This window comes from Zootermopsis nevadensis, unplaced genomic scaffold (genome assembly GCF_977971745.1).
Source record: "Zootermopsis nevadensis isolate Lab colony 2312 unplaced genomic scaffold, Znev_1.0 Znev_ptg000010l, whole genome shotgun sequence".
Classification (NCBI taxonomy): Eukaryota; Metazoa; Arthropoda; class Insecta; order Blattodea; family Termopsidae; genus Zootermopsis; species Zootermopsis nevadensis.
Window position 1 is genome coordinate 2,398,011 of NW_028259142.1, and position 20,653 is coordinate 2,418,663.

The 20,653-nt window shown below is 40.1% G+C and overlaps 1 protein-coding gene across 13 annotated transcripts in view; it reads right to left on the reverse strand.

Moving 5' to 3' along the window:
- The window catches only part of Rdl (Resistant to dieldrin), an 82,789-nt gene that overhangs the window by 41,577 nt on the left and 20,559 nt on the right, over nt 1–20,653 (reverse strand). For all 13 annotated transcript variants that reach the window (XM_022063386.2, XM_022063381.2, XM_022063377.2 and 10 more), the window contains exon 2: nt 9,152–9,249. In XM_022063386.2, the coding sequence (XP_021919078.2) occupies nt 9,152–9,249 (98 nt within the window). The remainder of the gene's footprint in view (nt 1–9,151; nt 9,250–20,653) is intronic.

Below are 20,653 nucleotides of genomic sequence, written 5' to 3' on the forward strand. Positions count from 1 at the left end.
TGAATACTTCTTGTTTGAATTTCATTTTCCTCGTCAAATTAATTTAGTGGATTTGTTCTTCATTTTCTGACGTTTATCATATCAGACGTTTTGTGCTATTTGATTTGTTATTTATAATCGTCCTATCTTAGTTATATTTCATTTTGTCTGTTCATGCCGACTGGGAGTGGTCTTGAGTGAACCAATTGCATTACATCCAAAATATCAATAGAGAAATAATTAGCAGAAATTCTTTTAAAAAAATATTTTGTATTTCTTTAACGTTATATTTTATATAATCGAAATCAAATTCAAGTTTTATACCTAAAACAAAATTGAAAATTTTTACATTTACAGTTCGTTGTTACGTCGAACAGAACGTGATGAGTGGTTATTGACAATACTTGGAACAACACAACAAGCTGATAGTGACCAAGTGCTTCATTTCGTGTCGCCATTGACACAGTTAACTCTCACCACACACACCAAGGAATTTGCTAAAATGCATCTGCGATATTCTTACGACATGAGAAGTTACATTTTGCTTTGATGGACATTCCACCGCTGAGTACATTTCACTTTGTCGGGTGCTCTACACTCCTCTCTTCAAAGCAACGCGTGGCGTTTTTTAGAAAAAAAATCAACGACTGTGTGTTATTTTTAATATTATCCTGCAGTTGCATTCGAAAATTAAACTGTCCAACTTTTTATTGAATCCAATTTAAATATCCGCATAAATAAAATTGAGAATCCAATTACAAGTTTTTGCTTTTGATATTTATAAAAAAACATCGTAGTTTAGCGAAGAACGTAAAATATTCAGCATTTTGAAGATGGACAATTTGATTTGAATTTTACTGATTGCTACGGAGTTTTTACACAGGAACCATATTAAATGAACAGATTATTTAATATTCAATATACGTACACAGACTATACTATTCTGTCATTCACTTTCTATCACGGTTAACTTGATTTTCTACAAAAGAATCACAAAAAGGAGGAGGCACTTTGTTTGAATTTTACATTTATACCTATTAATTTACCTGACGTGTGTGTGTGTGGGGTGGGGGGTGGGGGCGTGCTCCAAAACGGAACATTGCATTGGCATCTGAAGGCCGCTTGATGAAGGAAATTGAGCGAGGTTTCGTCTTATGATTGTCTTCGTTAACGCGTCTAATGAAATTAGCAGAATGCCGGGGCGAACAAACGGAATGAATGAGTAAGTTAAATCACAACATGGCGGCTTAGCGCCTTGCTGTCATCGCAAGAGCCAAGACATTATTCTAGCTGGATGAACAGTTTCACTTCATTATCGCCCAAGAGACTCCAGTCGACTGACAAAACTCGTCTCAATATATGGTAGATCTCAGCATTCAAACCGCGCTTCTAAACAGCGAATTTAGAAGATATAGGACGTTTGTATGAGTCTTTATTATTGACTGGGATTTCTGCACTTTTCGTCTTTATATACGTTTATTCCAATAACGTGACCATGCCATGTACCGTCTTTAATCTGTTCGATCCTTTATTCCATTTCTGCTGTAAACTCTTCAGTAATTACAGCCTTCGACACTTGTACTGAAGTGTTTTAATCGTACATCTCCTTAAAAGCAGAATTATGAAGTGTTATTAAGATGAGATTTGTTTTTCAAACGACTAGTCCGTAGTGCAGGTTTCAAACGTTTTTCTCCACAGAGCTTAAAATTTGCTTTGGGTTTACCTACCTCTGTGGAACGCTATATTCTGGAATTTGCCATAAATAGAGAATTTTACTTATGTGAAAAAGCGTGAATGTCATTTTGATGTGAACATCTTAAATATGAGCGCGATTTTCTGAGTTTGGCGTGACGAATCAGTCTCAGAACGGTCTAAGCTTATACCAGTTGGTATCGGTCCTTCTGTAGACTTGTAAACTCTAGAGGCCTCCATTTTAGTACAATCTATAAGTTAAGTGACTCTTCTAGACTGTGTCTGAACAAACTGTTACAAATTCTTCCTACGGGGTGTTTATTCGCCGTCCTCGGTTTAACAGATTTTCTCTTAACTCAAGGACGTCACTGAAATAGCAGGCATTCATCGAGCTGCAGTGCTGATGGCTAATACTTCGCCCGCTTATTTAACCTGGCACGCATACACCCTAGTATATAGTTAGATTTATTATAAAGATGGTTATACATCTATTCATAACAAATTCAGTTCGTAAATCAACCATGCATAAGTCAAAATTGTATTCGCTAAGATATTATTGGTCACGAAGCCTGAAGGGAAGAAGCCTCTCGGGAGACCTAGACGTAGATGGGAGGATAATGTCAGGCCGGATCTATGGGAGATAGGAGTTGAAGGAGACTGGATTTTGTTGGCCAAGGACAGGGTCCGGTGGAGGGCTTTGGTTAATTCGGTGATGAACCTTCGATTTCCCTAAGCCATCTGGTTGGTTGGGTCCACTATTTGGGAAGCCTGAGGGGAAGAGACCACTGGGGAGACCTAGACGTAGATGGGAGGATAATCTCAGGCCGGATCTATGGGAGATAGGAGTTGAAGGAGACTGGATTTTGTTGGCCAAGGACAGGGTCCGGTGGAGGGCTTTGGTTAATTCGGTGATGAACCTTCGATTTCCCTAAGCCATCTGGTTGGTTGGGTCCACTATTTGGGAAGCCTGAAGGGAAGAAGCCTCTCGGGAGACCTAGACGTAGATGGGAGGATAATCTCAGGCGGGATCTTTGGGAGATAGGAGATGAAGGAGACTGGAGTTTGTTGGCGCAGGACAGGGACCGGTGTAGGGCGTTGGTTAATTCGGTGATGAACCTTCGGGTTCCGTAAGCCATCTTAGTTTGTTAGTTAGTTAATTATTCACGAAGAAATTAATGTATTTAATTTTTGTTATTCCGTTCAGACACTCTTATGTCTTCTCGTCTGCTATATAAAATGTAAAGATTAAAAAAATTAATTTACCTGTTATTTCGTATGACTTTGAAACTAGTCTCACATTTTAACTCTTTAACATCGAGTGGTAACTATATGTACCATATGTTATAACAGTCAGTAACCGTGAATTTTGTTTTTAATGTTTCGTATGATTTTCAGTGTAAAACAGGGATGTACTACACTACACATCATCTGCCAATTGAGCTTCGTAATGGTGAAGTGTTGTGTTTTCTTTGCGGTACGGACTGAATTGTTAAATATTATTTGAGCGAGTTCGGGTTTAAAGGGTTAAGGGTATAATTTAGACTAATGTTTTGCGTGTAAGAAGAAGATGGAGAAGGTTTACGTGTTTAAAACCAGGGCGCTGAGAAGTTTAATGACTTTAATCTTACATCTCTGGGATTATAATGATTCAGACTAAATAAAGGCAGGGAAGGCACTTGAGGTAAATGTAGTCTCTGTTCCAAAAACACCCACTACCTGTCGACCATACCCACATATTTATCCTATGTGTTTTTTTTTAGAGTTTTGAAGTTTATTAACAATTTTATTTGAAAGTTTATGCAAATTTGAGGGACGAAGAGGACTACACTAGACTGAAGAGGACTGTATGAAGTAACTTGATTTTCTTACGATGTTTTCAGTAAGGTTAGTAAGACCATCTATAACCGGCTGTAATTGCGAGGTTTCGTCTCTTAAAAAAAAAATTTTAGAGTGTTTTTATTGCTGATGCATTTTACTTTGACGAGAATTAAACCTCACTCTACTAATTTTGAAATGTTGTTAGCACGAAGCTGATTTGCGACGTAGTCTGCATGTCGTGTCAGAGATGTTTTCCTTGTGCGTGTGGTCGATGTGCCGGTGTACGGGATGCGTGTTGGTGATGAGAGATAGCGAACCACGGTCGTTTGTTGCCGTGCTCCAGGGGAATGTCTGGGGATTCGTCAACTTCAGGGTCAGAGCATGTAAAAATGCGTGTCTCTGTGTTTTTGCAGTGAGTGAGACCAAGTCGCGTTGAAAACGTTTTGTTCGTCACTTTATCTGAGGGATTAATAAACTGACATTTCTAAGTCTTTTTGTTATCTTTCTGTTTTATACGTGAGTGACGGACAAACATTCGCGGGGTGTGGACAAAAATATTCCGTGTACTCTGGAAGGACCGCGTCCTATTTGAAGGTTTCTGAAGACTCGGCGATTAAACTCGAACGTGTCAGCTATGTTTTGTCTGTGAGAACTTGAGGCAGGTGGAATTCATTAAATTGTGAGTGAGTGTGTGTGTGAGTGAGCATTCTTGCCGTGTTCTGCAGTAACTTGGCTGCGGTTCGCCTTGGGCCGGATTTTGATCGATACAGCGTCGCCTCCAGAGAGTGTGGAGGCGACGTGCCCTTCCTCCAGCCTCTGCAGAATCCAGAGTGCCCTGAAGGGATTCCGTTGAGGATATGAGCACGTCAGAAGTTGGGCGAACGTAGCTCTAAGGGCGAGTGGGCGGGATTCTGGCGTGTGATGGTCTTAACAGTGAAGACGTGAAGGTTAATTGCCCCTTTCCACGTTATGGTTACAGAAGAGAAACGGTCACATTGTATCTGTTTCATTTTTGTCAGTAAAGGGCGGTCATTTGCAGTCATTTTACCTTGACATAATGTGATGTAAATTGTGTTTGAAATGCAGCTACGTGCGTGTTTGACTGCACGAGGGAGAGACATTCGTGAGAAGGCGACAGGCGCTCAGGTAGTCTAGAGGTCCCCTGCTGTTTCGTGTGACCCAAAACTTTACTTCGTGACCCACAGTAGCCCGCCGTGTTTCTAGATCCTGAACCATGTGAATACAGTCTACACCCTCCCTTTTTACCTAAGATGCATTTTAATATTATCATTTTATATACATGTAGATCTTCCCTATTCTCTTAAGGCTTTGCGCAACTTATCGTATTTCCCATGCGTGCTACGTGTTACGTCTAGCCAACCCTCATTGTTCTTACATCTGTTATGAAGGCCCGGTTTTAACACTTGATACATTGTACCTCGAAAAGAGAAATTGTGAAAGGAAATTTGAGTTAAATATGGTGTCAAGATGACTGTCTTCTGGGGGGGATTTCGACGTGTTTGAGATCTGTCTTGCTGCCCGCATCATCAGGGCGATGAATACTGATAATGGTGTCAGTAAACACCTCTGAAACGTCGATGAACTTGTACCAGACTCTACAGCAAATTTCTGAGAAGACAAGTCTTTTTCATACTCCTCGCCGTAGGAACGTAGGACGTGTGGTGTTCATTTAGAGTTGCAGGAACTACTTTCTTCGCGGATACGCCAGTCGTGTTGTCGATGTTGGATGCGACTGAGTGCAATAGATAGCAGAGTTATCACTCGGAGACATGTTGCCGTCTGTGTCTGAACCTTTCCTTTGATAACTTGAAAGCTAGCAGAAATAGCAGATTCTTTGGCCTTCATAGGTTAATAAAATAATGTAAAGGTAATGACGAGTTGCCCTAACGAGAAGATGAAGGCAGGAACTGAAGAAAGTAGAATGTGGCTATTATGGTGGATGTAATTGGATGGAAGATAAAGAAAGATCACAGGGAAAGTGAGGAAGCAAGTCACGAAAGGAACGTTTTGATAGCATCATCGGAGATGGAGAATGACGTAGAGAATGCTGTTTGCTCATCCAACTCCAGATGCCGTGCCCTGGAGTCGGTTCTGAAACCGGGCACAACCGATCGATACAAGATACCAGCTCCACCCAGTCTCAAGATCGCGAAAACCGCCGAATCATTTGATTTCTTTTCGTCTGTATTGTGTTTTAAACGATGTCTTGCCTTCATTTATATGCAAGAATCAAAGAGCAAGGATGCACAGGGACACATAGAAAATAATAACCGCGGACGAAAATTAATCTACCTTCCGTCTGAATCTGTTAATGGACTCGTTGTCTGGTGCTGCCACGAAATAATTCCCGCGATAGAAATTTAAATTTTTTTTGGGAATGAAATGGTATAAGGAAGAGGTGACATATGTAAACGTGTTGTATTATTTTTCACTCTTGGTTGTTTCGTGTATTGTGAGTCTTCCGGTTTCTCAGGTAACCTCGATTGCGTTATGCATTATCGTCGTAAAGCATTATTTGTCAGTCTGATGGACAAAGTTTTGTCATAATCTTTAATAAGTTTATAATTTTCCGAGCTGGTTAAGAAGTTGCACCCGCCTTTTATGTAACCGAACGTTCATAACCTTTTTGTATCTTATATGCGTCATGTTTGTGTTTGATTAAATATATTTATTTTGTACAGTCTATACACAAACGTTTGAAGTTTATTGGTGTTGTAAAAATTATATAATATTAAAACATTTTGTTGTGTAAAATATTATATTAGCGCTCTTAATCGTAAATACGATTTTACATTATATTTTTTTAGCGAGTTTATTAAAACGACATGTTTCGACGGGTAATACCGTCGTCTTCAGGTTTTTATAAATTTAAAATATTTTAAAAACTATTAGATATTTAATGCAATATATTATAATGATCCGTAGTTCTGTTTGTAGCTTTCCATTTTCATGGTAAGTTGCTTATTGTAGTCAGACGTTGTATTTAACTATGGATCATTATAATATATTGCATCAAATATCTAATAGTTTTTAAAATATTTTAAATTGATAAAAACCTGAAGACGACCGTATTACCCGTCGAAACATGTCGTTTTAATAAACGCGCTAAAAAAAATATAATGTAAAATCGTATTTACGATTAAGAGCGCTAATATAATATTTTACACAACAAAATGTTTTAATATTATATAATTTTTACAACACCAATAAACTTCAAACGTTTGTGTATAGACTGTACACAATAAATATATTTAGTTCATTACCTTGTACACAAAAGCCTGTCATTGATCCCTACCCTGAGATGAATCCAGTCCACACGTTCCCACCCTATGTCTTAACCAACATTTTAATATTATTCTACGATGTTTAGCCGTGTTATTTTTCGAGCGATCTTTTCACGCATTTTTCTGTGTTCCACTGATCCTTCGTGATTTAATCATTATAATAACACGCCTGATCGATGAGTAGTACAGCTACGAAGCTCCTCATTATGAAGTTTTCTCCATTCAGTCGTCACTTCTTTGGCCCAAATGCCTTCCTCCCACGCGTTTCCAAATAAGTCTGCAGGTCCTCGTTAAGAAGGAGAGCCCAAAGTTTCACGTCCGCACAAGACAAGAGGTAAATTTAATCGTTACGCTTTCAGGAAGATGAACCGGGCGCTTCTCTGTTCCGCTGCCCGCGAATAAGGAAGGGTCTGAGTGGCTGCGGGAAATAAGGCGATAACCGAGTTACTGCACCTCGCGGCTTCCGGCTACCTTCTCCTCACTGCTTCTCGGATTGAGTCGTTTCGGCAAAGTGGGGTGGGATTGGGTAAGGGGCTTGGACACTGCCGACAATTACTGGCTGATAGAGCTCTCTTCCGTCCCTTTTATGTCTTACGTCATTCCCTCATTCCCTTATAATTCCCTTTCTGATTCACGCTTGTATCTTGATTACCGAACAGTGACTTGCAGAGGGGAAGTTTCAGGTCATAGGACAGACCGTCACATCGTCTTCCGGGCGTCCTGGTGCTTTGTTGCTGTTCTCAGCGACTCCATAAAGGACATGGCTACTCTGACTTCGGAAGGACCACGATTTCTCGACTTCGTTCGTTCGTACCACACCGGATTCCACGCTGCACGTCCCCTGTACAGCACACCATCGCCGTTGTCGGGGGGGCTACGTCCTTAAAAATCTTCGCGAACGGTGAAACCGCGTATAATGATTATTTGTTCGGATGACGTCGGCGTCCAGGGCCGATGGTTTTGTCAGGGCGATCGAACACAGGGCAACAGTAATTTCTAGGAATTGTCAAAAGTGTAGTCGAAGTGCACTTGGGGTGGCGTGGTATCTTTGTAACTACTGAGGCGAGTCGTTCGCCTGCTCAAAAGCGATTAAGGAAACCCCGAGGGTCCAAAGCTGCGATACGCAAACCCACAAGCGAGGAGGATCTTCTGAACTTGCTACGTACGTCTGTGATGTGACTGTAAACAAATGAATATATAGTTTTGTTTTCCCTTGAGCATCTGCTCCGTCATTCATCTGTCATTCACGTTTCCCGTCTTCCTTCCTGCCTTGTTTATCGTCTTTCGCTACGTCTGTGTTATTTTGAATCGAGATCTCGTGAAGCGTTCATACACTTGCTTTCAAGTCGATTGCACTTCTGTAACGGTGACTTCGGGAAATCTGCTTCGTTTTATGCCTCCCCTCCCCTCGGAACAAGGCGGCGGACTGCATTGGTGCAACAGTTAACAGTGCAAAAGTACTTTCATAAACACTGCGAGCATTACCACTTTTGTTGGAAACAGTTAGTCCACATCAGGCTGAGGAAGAGAGTATTTGGAACTAAAATTATTCTGTCAGGACTTTTTCCATCGTTTGTTCTTCAAAATCACGACGTTTCGGAGGCTGGTTCTGTCTCTGCCTTCATGTGAGAGTGACAGTCCAGTGACAGAGACTAGCTCTATCTATGGGACCCAACAGAGCGTGGTAATTATTACAAACTCATACGAAATTTTGGTCCGAAAACAAGAAGGAAAGAGATCACTTCAGAGACCTAAACATAGATAGGAGGATGATATCAAAAAATGAATGCCTAGTGGCAGGTTCGTGTGGACACAAACTTCAAAATCCACAGAAGAGGAAATTTTTGACTTTTTCTGACCGGCTGTCAGATTCTCAAGAAAAGGATTGTTACAAACGAGTTATAAAAATAAAGCGAGTAACAATGTTCTTCTGTTTAGATTTTATTTTTTGATGGCTTCGAATATGAAGATTACTGTCTTCTTTATCGTTGGGACGTGTAGGAGTTCAGAAATTTGCCACAGTTTCGGTCTTTATTACTGCTTCCATCTTCAGGGCCGCCAGTCTCCCTGATGACAGAAGCAATAGGTAGTTCTGAAACGTCTGTCAGTTACCAACGATCGTAATTAACTTCACAGTATGTGATGAAAACTTTATAAAATCCCTTGATAATTGCAGACACTTACCACACCGAAATAATCTCGTTTCCATAGTAGCCATTAGCGAGCAGTGACGTTTAGCTTTAAAATTCCCGTTGAAGTGAAATGTACCGTCGGGGATGGCATGGTCACTGTAGGCAGCATTTTGCGCTCTAAGAAATTGGAAATATGAACATTGGGCGAGGAACAGTTCAACTTACCTCCATAATTAGGTCTTACTCTTTTGTCGTAACTTGCGCTGAAGGAATCTAAAATGGCCGAGATGTTGACGTCACCCAACATGCTTCCGCCTCCAGTTCTGCAAAGAAGAGAGAACCATCGAGTAACAAACTCTGTGCATGAGATTGGTCGCTCAGACTGTCAAGGGAACTCGAAGGTTCGTAACAAATTTTTGTAAGTGCTCGGCACTAAACTCTATCGCAAGCCATGTCAATTCGGTCCAGATTATCAGATCCCACTTGAGGCTCTTTTTAATATTATCCTACCGTCAATGACTACGTCTCCCTGAATGGTAATATTCTGTTCAGCCTCTCCTACCAAAATTGTACTAGCCTTCTCATGTTCCGTGCGTGCTACATGATTATTCCATTCTCTGTAGTTGATCAGGATAATTAATATTGGTCGCGGTGATGCGAAGCCTCTCGTTTGGTAACTTGCTCAAGTTCCTTTCCACTTTTCCTTTCTTATTTTATTATTATTATTAGTGTTCTGTCTGACGACAGGTCCATATGAACAGGATCCTTCCATCCTTTTCTCGGACTGGGACCTGTTCATATACGTTCTTGGCAGATGATCCAGAAGTGGTTTGCCATTGCCTTCTTCTGTGTGTGAATGGAGTAATTGTTGGGATGCCACGGAGGAAAACTCCGTGTTGCCTAGACCACGGCCTTGCCCAACACAAGTTATAAATTCGGGCACCGCCGGGAATCGAACCCGAGACCCCAGGATTACAAGGCCAGCGCTCTAACCTTTCTTATGTCCAAATAAAAGTAGATAATATAAATTGTGCTCACAATATCAATGTATCGTACATTTATTAATCTGTAGTAATTTCCAGATTGAACACATATGTGGAATTCTATGTTTTTCTTGTATGTTCTTATGTTTCGTTTACCGTCGGACATATTATTTGTTTTATGTCTATTTATTAAACACGTAGTTTGGATTAATCAAGAATGCGAGATATCTCTAGACTATTTGAACGCTTATAACCTGATTTTAGTTGCTGGGTATTTCGCGTCGCATGAGATTGTACCATTTCTGTAACTGCAATCAATGTAATTAATTTACAGGCGACCGTATATTTTCCTTCGGAGGCATTTTTCCTTCCTTGTTGTTATTTTCCTGTCAGACTGTTTGCTCAGATTTTGCGGATTAAACAGGAGCTTCTATAGTCCTTTCTCTGTTTTGCAGACTAATAATTTTAAGCTGTCATTGCAGCGCGACCCCAAGACGGGGTAGGAATGTGAGTTATTTTAGCTGCAGCTAGCCAGCAGAAGAGACGAAAATGAAATTAATTCGGTCTGAGTAGATTTTCCTAAAAAAAAAAGGTCTGAATAATAAATCGCTGCCCTCACAAGAAAACCTCGTGTATCCTCAATATAGAGGAAATGAGATTGTCATGCCATCTAGCAGCCACCAGTTGGATTATTAGAGAAACATTTTAAATGGCATTAGCTTTTTTGGAGATGAGAATGTTTTTGTGAGGGCGAAGGAATATAATTCCATCCTATTCCTTCATATACTAGGTAAAATATAAACTGAATTGAAATAGAGCTGTTATAACCGTTTTGTCGATAAATATGAAATTACTTACGGAAATGTATTATTTGATTTATTACCTGGGATGATTTTAATTATTAATTGAAATTTTGCACTGGTAAGGTTAAAAATACCGATTAAATTACCTTTTACCTCTAGGATTTGAGGTTTTCACGGCGGTGAGTCTGAAGATGGCTATCTCATGGTTTGTAGCGCCGCGTAGTCTGGTAGAAGTTCAACGACATTTCGAAGGTCCTTGCTCCCTCCATCATCAGGTCGATTATTACTCATCGCCCTGATGATGGAGGCAGCAATGACGTCAGACCACGTGGCGCTACTACCCAGAAGACAGCCATCTTCGAATAAATTACTGTTTGTGTATTCCGTATTTAAGATTGCTGGATCAGGTGGTTAACTTCCTCGTCCAAATATTATTTAAGAATCCATTCCGTACCGCAAAGAAAACACTACACTTCACCATTACAAAAAATAACTGGTTAATGCAGTTTAAAGGAATAATCGCTGTTTACGCGTAGAATTATAAGAAACACATGAATACAAAATGCAGATTTGATTATTTTTAAAGTAGGTGGTATATATAGTTACCATTGAGATTTAAAGGTTTTAATCTATCTTTGATAACTAAAATTTATAAATTATTAGGTGAATTACAAGGGTCATGTGTATCGAATGGAGAGAGAGAAATTTTCTGAAGAAAAAGTTGTCAGTTGAACCACGGTTCCGGAGAATTTGACGTAAATACGTCTATACGGAAAGGAAGTTTGTATATTGGCTTTATTCTAAATAGTTCCTTTATACATGCTCTACAATTGAGATAAGTTTGATTAAAACATTGCTTATTTAACTTGAATTAGTTACGCTTAAGATGGCTCTGTGGTAGATGAAGTTAATGTAAGGTAATGTAATGTTTTATAGGTAACAACAATGCCGAGTAAACAGATGACGTTTCCTAGGTAACCATTGTTATCGGATCTTACAGATTTTCCTGTAACTTTTTCGTTTCCCTTTTTCGTAACACATTTTTGACGAATGACCCTTCCTCATAGACGTATTTACGTCAAAAACAAATACTCTGTGCGTTTTTCCTCCGCGAAGGGAGAACGAGAAATCTGAATTGGAGTTGGAACACACTTATAACTCTAATCCCTGAAGTTAATGGTACTGAGTGATAAATTGTCGCAGTTTCTTAAGAAATGTAAGTTGTATTCCTTAAGGATTCTTATCTCTTTCTTTTATGATTCCCGTAGGTAGTGTTTTGCAAGCCATTTCTTGAACAGGAAATGACCATGTCTGTGTAGGTCCTACTGCCGCAACTCCAATCACCACAAGCGCAGGAAACATTTCCCCTAACACGTTGTTACCACGCAGCCTGTAATACGAAATGGCGACAGACACGCGAGGTTGGCACGTCTCCCAAGCAAATGCCAAAGTTCGACGAGAACTAATCTGACATTAAGGCTTTGACCGGGATGTTAAATCTTATGTGGTACCGCCTGATTCGACTTCTAATGGTTAAGTGAAGTGTTTTCTTCGCGGTACGGTCTGGATTCGTAAATATTATGAAGACGAGCTTCGGCTTCAAAGGGTTAACCAGCTGATTTTCGTAATGGTGAGGTGTAGTGTTTTCTTCGCGGTACGGACTGAATTCATAAATAATATTCAGACGATCTTCGGCTTCAAAGGGTTAACACGTATTATGGCACAGACTGTAGTCTTAGCGGCAGATTCTGTGAGAATGCATTCAGATGGCTGAGTTTCAGTACGTCAGACAAGTTACCCCTTTGCTTAACCTCAAGTCTTCCAATACCGTTTAATTTTGTGGAGGTCCCGGCTTCAAATCTGGGCTCGGAGACCAGTTCCCCCGACTGTGGCTCTCGTGCTTTCCATCCAATTAAATTCCGGGACAGGACCTCAAATTAGCCGCGTTCGTAGATTTGAAATTCTGAAGATGTTAGTCGCACGAAAGAAAGAAATATTTGTGTCGTTCTCAAAATAATCACTCAGAAGCAAAGAATGTGGATATACGAGTCTGAAAGTGTTCAGCAGTTGGAATCTTGTTACTTTTACCAGACGGCACTTGAGGGACAACGGTTAACATTGCTTCTTATTAGTGGTCACTGTGGTGATTGGATTCGTGGTACAGCTACTCTGTATTTTATTTGCAGAACGTGGAGTTTTTTTTTGTGATTTTTATTACATTTGTTATTCTAGTTTAGTTAGTGGAATATTAATTTACTTGCAGACGCCACGGTGGTCTAGCGGTTTGAACGCTGGCCTTGTAATCCTGGGGTCTCGGGTTCGATTCCCGGCGGTGCCCGAATTTATAACTTATGTTGGGCAAGGCCGTGGTCTAGGCAACACGGAGTGTTCCTCCGTGGCATCCCAACAATTACTCCATTCACACACAGAAGAAGGCAATGGCAAACCACTTCTGGATCATCTGCCAAGAACGTATATGAACAGGTTCCAGTCCGAGAAAAGGATTGAAGGATCCTGTTCATATGGACCTGTCGTCAGACAGAACACTAAATAATAATAAGATGAGGTGGTCTGGCGGTTAGAACGCTGGCCTTGTAATCCTGGGGTCTCGGGTTCGATTCCCGGCCGTGCCCGAATTTATAACTTGTGTTGGGCAAGGCCGTGGTCTAGGCAACACGTAGTTTTCCTCCGTGGCATCCCAACAATTACTCCATTCACACACAGAAGAAGGCAATGGCAAACCACTTCTGGATCATCTGCCAAGAACGTATATGAACAGGTCCCAGTCCGAGAAAAGGATGGAAGGATCCTGTTCATATGGACCTGTCGTCAGACAGAACACTAAATAAATAAAATAAAATACAAAGCTATGTAATTTCAAAATAATTCTGCGGGATTTGAAATGATGTAACATACAATTGTGTAAAACTCCTGCGCAATGTGATTAATATGAGAAAAAGTCAAATGAACGAATAATAAATGAGATCTGTACACAGTAATTCGGATCTATGTTAAATTCTAGCTTTTCCGTCTTACACAGACATTTGCTGTGTTAGATACGAGCTGTGAATCTGGGCGAGTAGAACACAAAAATCAACACCTCAGAACACGGTCGAAATTTTTGCCTTGGGAATTACGTCATTGGTCTTCTGTTTCGCCCCTGCTGGCATTGGAATGATATGTCACTGTTGCACGCACAACGCGATATCGTCCGCTTAGCTAATGTCGGCGCCTTACAGAATGGGGATCGTTATTATGATACGCTCTGAACATGCCCTGCTTAGCACTACCTGTGATAATAAAGACTTCCGCGGTACAGGCAGTGCGATCACCTTGAACGTGTGACAATGGAGCGAACACCGCCGCGCAGAATGTTATTTGACCGGCGAATATCTGCTTTGCCGTCCCGTTGCGTAAACCGTGCCGTAACGAGCCGAACCAAAGTCACTACAATAGCGTGCAGACTGGAAGTAAAGTGCGTACATTAAACCGGGTTGCTTGTTTATGCCGTGTAAGTTGATTATCGCTTATTGGAACAGACAGCAGTCGATTATCATGGAGTTGTGAGGTTCCGCCCTGTTGAGATTTCGCCACATCGTAGCGGGCTGAGGGCCACGTCTGGCCCGAGACCATTTGTAACGAGGCCCACAAAATATGTTCGAATTTGCTGCTGGTTTCTACAAGTTAATTTATTCTGTTTGCTACGAAGGATTAGGAGAAGTTAGAAGGAAATTGTGATTCGTATCGCGTCTGATGTTTTACATACAGGTAGTATATTTGCTACGTTCTACTGACTTCAAAAAAGTAGTGCAAATTTTAAGTTTTCCAGGTAAAACGTATGCCAGATACAAGCTGCTGAAGGAATAAATTTAAAATAATACGCGAATTTATAGTAATTTGTATACATTTTTATAAAAAAATTATATTTGTGCTTCTATGACAATTTGTCATTTCCTGATGAGTGTTGTTAAAAATAACGAAAATTGTCTGTCACGTTTCAGAAATAGTTACAGGAGGGGTTGACCACACGACCCAACGGGATAACTATTCTTGGCCCTAGAAAAGAAAAAAATATACTTCTGTTACGAAATTCCAGTGTCTCAAAAATCAGGTGAATTGGACCTGAATTATTGCATATGGGACCTGTGTTAGAAAAGGGAAATGCGTACATAATTTTGATTTGGAAACCGGAATCGAAGAGACTACTTGTGGGGAGAATGTAAGATCTGAATTGCAGGTTTTGTGTACGCGGTAATGAACCTTTGTGTCCCCTAAGGAAAGGGGTTATTTTTTTAACCAGGTGATCTCAACAGAGTCAGTTATATGATTCGAGTTATTTCAGTTTTCATCAAAAATTGTCATTATCACTTTCGACACTCATACTTCGTAGGAAGGCTTTGCAGATCAGTAACAGCATCCCTTCAGACGAAGACACGGATCTATCGTCCTCCTGAAATGGGATTTGAGTTTCATTCCGCTGTACCCCTGTTGTTCCTTTGGTCTCGCCAGATCTACTTTTGCTCTAAACTATTTGTAGCTTTTTCGGTATTGATTCTTTTGTTCGGTTTTCTTTGTTGAGATGTCTAAAATGTCAACGCGTCCTCGTTCTGACTTGACTGCCCTTTTTTTATATTCTTAATGGATTATTGCAACGATCTCCTTTTAGAGTCTTCCTAAATGTTTTATGATTGCTGACCTTTGGAAGCCATCACCAAGACGGCCGTCACATTTTGAGGACAATATTTCACAAAAGACATCAGCTTCAGGAATAACCACCGGCTGTCATTGCCAATTTTTCTAATATCTCAGACGTCCTTTAAAATTGGGTTTCAAACACTTACTTTCCTATTCAAGTATTTCTTTGGAGAGAAATTGGAAAGGAAGTAATTAGCATTGAAAATTGATAGTTTTTTCGTGAGCATGTGGGCCCTATTCTAAATTGGTGGTCACAATAACAACAAAGAAATTATTCTGTCATTGCCCTTAATTTTTTTAATTCTCCCCGTGAATATTTTCAACTTGGAGATTCAAGATTATTTGTAGGGAAGTTTAATTGAAGGCAATAACAAGTTAATTTATGGATTTAATGGGAACTCAGGACTTTGGGCCAGCAGATAAAGTAAAGTTTGTCCCACTATACGCCATGTAGGCGCTTGGGGGGAGTGGAGGTATAGCTCCTCTCTTCCTTGACCTCGGCACTAGATGGGGGGTGAGTGGTCAGCATCACGCCCCCCGGCCGGCTTTACCGTAATTACCTACTAGTAAACGGAAAGATAATATTAAAATGTTTCGTAAAGAGAGTATAAGATTGCGAAATGTTTTCAACTGACCCAGAGTAGGTATGAAATAAAACATGGGGTTCTTTTGAAAGCGAAGAACTTTTTTCATTGGCTGAGCGACAAGTAATTTATAGTTCAGTAACTTGCTCGTTACTGTGTGTGCGAGAAATCATAAGAAATAAGTATTTAAATTTAAGAAGAACCCGTGATGAATCCCATAAAGGGAAACATGATTCCTAGATCAATTTAGAGCGAGGATATTGATGAAACGCAAACTTTGTGTGTGGATTAGGAGACCGGGTGGTGGAGAGGAAGGGCCGAACGCCCACGGAAACCAAAGTCGTGTCCTAAATGATACAAAATTGCCAGCAGGTCTGCTCATATTCGGTAATAAGAGTTAAGATTGCGTTGTAAGACTGACTGCGCGTGCGTGCTGGCGTTAACACCCTCTCCAGGAAAGTTGAGGGGTCACATTGACGTCATCACAGTCCCTGGCGTATTTCAACAGTAGGTTCCTGTCCACGCCCGACACGCATCTATGTCTGGAACGCAAACCAATTCTATGATCATTTTTAATTCTTTTATTAAAAACTTATTTCATCTGTAAACTTTCACAACATTTTTTTTTTTTTTAGTTTGTGTGAGATACTCCGATAATCGTAGAAGAAACATTTGTTCTAATTTTTTTAAGTGTGAAACGTAGACATTTTGAAAGTTTGATACACAATTTCATGTTAGGGATATTTAATTTTTGTAATGTTGGTCAGGCAGTTTCGTTAATGAAGAAGAATTAAACTTATTACCCTACGATGTAATTTTACAGATTAAAAATAAAAATTTCAGCTTTAGAGTTCTCATATAGCTCCGTATATTAATTACTTTTCGTGTCCCTGCCATAATATTTACCCAATTTCTAGCATCCGCTTGTTGGCACACTAAGAGAAACGTAATATCGAATAACATTTTGTAATATTCCCAGGTGAATTGAATTTGTTTAGGATAATTACATTGAACGGGCTTTGGTATCAGGTCTGCCAACATTAGAACTTCAGATTACACAACCAATGTGTTACTTGTCAATAGATCGGATTGCTTTTTGATTTCCTCACTAAACATTTTGCATTCAGCTGCTACGTTCGTTGAAAGTCTAAAAGAAATGATATTCAATGAATACAACGGTACAATGGTGCACAATTGATCTCCGAGATTGCAAACGGATACAGAGATCCTAAAAACTTACATAATGTCATTTCAATACGACAAAAACTTAAAGAACATTTGAGAAGAGGTTTTCAAAAGTGTGTCCGAAACGATCTACAATATTTTCGAGGAATTACCAATTGAAATGCAAAACTTGTTTGACTATCAGACGGTGAATACAAAAACATGTAGAAGTGGTCATCAACTTCAAGAACGTTATAGAAACCAAATATTGATAATGAACTTACCACAAACGAACGCGACAAACTTCAGACTTATTGGACCATCAAACACAAACAGATTTGTACGGAATGTTAACAACACTACGTATGTGGAACGAAAGAAATTGTTGTCGGTGACCGTCAAAAGTACATGATTTTGGAAATAAATAGATTGACTCTAAATGGAGTACGCACATTTGAAATAATGAGAATGAGACAAGACAACCAATTAATGTATGGAAAACATTGGAAATTGCAAAGTGCGGTCGAATTTGTAGACATTAAAGGTACTGGAAACGACGGACATTTTAAGGCATGGCGACGTTAGAACGATGAATGGCTTATCTTCGACGATAATCACATTACAAAATCTAGACAATTTATCGATAAATGTAAAAGTGTAACACTCTTATTATTCGAAAAAATCATGGAATAAAAAATCTTACGTCATCTGTTTACTCTGTATTGTTGTGTTGGTATATTGCCTTCAACAATCTCCTTCCGTTATTACTCATGGTATTTTAACAGACAATACGTCTTTATCGAATAATATATCGAAGATTGGCAAGGGTGGAATCTACGTAGAAAGTTGACTGACCAAGAACGGTTTGATTCTGAACAGCGACTTAAAGAAGTAGAATATCAGATAGAGACAGGGATCCGGAAGGAGCGCGTTGCTCTAGTTGTATAAAAGAGGAAAAAAAGTCAGCTTTGTTGTAGAACAAATAAATAACTACACGATCCCGGAATAAATATTAGTGTAACAGACACAGTGTTCCCGTAATTCGTACGTAGACTAGTGCATTCCTGAACAGACTGTACAATGAAACAATGGTCCGGATGTTGGATGGTGAGATGGGCTGAGACCCGTGACATATCGGAGAGCAGGAAGGTGGTGTCTCTTACAGGTCGTGACATTCTCATCATCGAGTCCCTTGCTTCAAGCTCAGATTCACTTCGTTCAGTCGCTTCCAAATAAAAGCATATTTTATGGTCAGTAAATAGCTGGTTATTTATTTATTCAGTGTTCTGTCTGATGACAGGTCCATATGAACAGGATCCTTCCATCCTTTTCTCGGACTGGGACCTGTTCATATACGTTCTTGGCAGATGATCCAGAAGTGGTTTACCATTGCCTTCTTCTGTGTGTGAATGGAGTAATTGTTGGGATGCCACGGAGGAAAACTCCGTGTTGCCTAGACCACGGCCTTGCCCAACACAAGTTATAAATTCGGGTACCGCCGGGAATCGAACCCGAGACCCCAGGATTACAAGGCCAGTGTTCTAACCGATGATATCACTGGCCAAAACATATATCTAAGTTAAGTTAAGTTAAATAGTTCCATTGCATCAGTTAATAAACTCGTAACGAAATGTATCATCTCGTGTTGTAGCTAAATTCGTTTGCAAGATTAATCGCTTGTGACAATAAATGGGAAAATCGATTTAAAGAAAGGTGCTCAGTCAAAATGTTTTGTGAATCATGTTTGTACCTCGCTGGGCTAGAAATAAATGTAGTCGCGTCTTGTGTCTGTGCGAATCATCTCGAATTCTTTTCTGTTCATATGACATTGCTGACTGGAAACGACATCAGGGATAAGATATCGAAGTATCGATATTAAATCGCCAGACACTCTGAAAATACATGCATAAAGTACGTATGAATCTCTGGAACGTGTTAGCTGAACGATAATTGTTTACCACTGCAGATCATCCAGCGTAGGACTGAGCTGACGGCACTCAATTCGAAGCCGCTGTCTACAACACGAGACCAGGGTGGAGCAATGATTATTGCAGGTGCATTTTGCATTCGAACGGCCGTAAGATAATCGATACTGCGGCACTGCAGAGATCGATGCTCACGCATGTCGCAATGGGACTACCAACCTTTCGCCTTGACTTAATTTCACAGGAACAGGATTTGCAGATATATCGCGCTCCCTCTGTGTGCGACTGTATACGTGGCGATAACGCTGGCAAATGCTCTAACTAAGAAGAGTAATTTGCAGTCACTGCGATGCTCTTATAACAGTACCAAGAAGGATAACGTTGAAGTTTAAAGATTTCTAACGATGGTGCGTTATAACACATTAAAACCATTTTTTAAACTTTGTCCAACGTCTAAATTATAAAACAAGAAACCTGCATTATTTCAGTAGCTGGTTTTTGTCTGAAGACTGAAGTGCAGTCCATCTTCTGAAACCTTGTAGTTTCATAGTTCTATAATTTAGACAGTAGACATTTTCATAAAGATTCAACATTTTCATAAATTTATATTTTAACGATGAAAACGCGTTCCCCTGTTTCTTTGTAGGTTGGTACTAGTGTTTCGGAGGAAATATGATGCCCGTCTATTCATAAAAGTCAGTAGTAAATGTTTGGAAATAATGTCACTTTCAATAGAAAGTTGAAGAGTTGTGTTTTGTTTTCCTCACTCAGAAAATTCGGTGTTGTGTTGACGATTCTGTAAGCGCCTACAGGTCTTGGTGAGACTACCCGACATACAGATGTGTCAGAGAAGTTGCCGCACAACGTAGGCTCTCTGCTTCTTTTTATTTTAGCTTTCTTGTCGAACTCCTAGCCGGTTTTTACACCTGTTATATTATTTAAGGATGCTGTATTAACTGCTGAGGTTATTTATGCAGTTTTCGCGTGAAGTGTGTCTGACATTTGTGCAGCGGGTGAGAGGCGTCAAAGCAGGCGGATTCTATTAGGATTGTTCGAAGTGGCAGACGCCCGAGTTTTGAGGTTCTCACGGCTGTGAATTATTGATTTTGATGTTTTGTGTTGTGACGCCGCGTAGTCTTAAAGGTGTGCACCAACGTTTCGGAGGAAAGTATCTCCTCCATCTTCAGAGTTGAACCACCAAGGGCAACGGGTAACAATGATACTAGGGAAATGAGTCACTTTTGATTTTGTAAACTAATACGAGGTGCGAACGGAAAGTTTCCAGACTGCGCCTATTTAAAAACCCGTACACTTATCTCAGGTATTAAATTCATCCATCACCCTCGAAGTAGTTCCCCTTGGAGTGAACACAACGATCCCAGCGCCGCTGCCAAGCCTGGAAGCATCCCTGGAAATCTTTCTTTGTCAGCCTGTCAAGCACCATCTGCGATTCTGCCTGAATCTCTTCTATCGTCTCAAATCTCCTTCCCTTTAGCTGAATTTTCATCTTTGGGAAGAGGAATAAGTCACACGGAGCTTAGAAAGGAAGTTGGGGTCGGTTCTTGCAAGATCT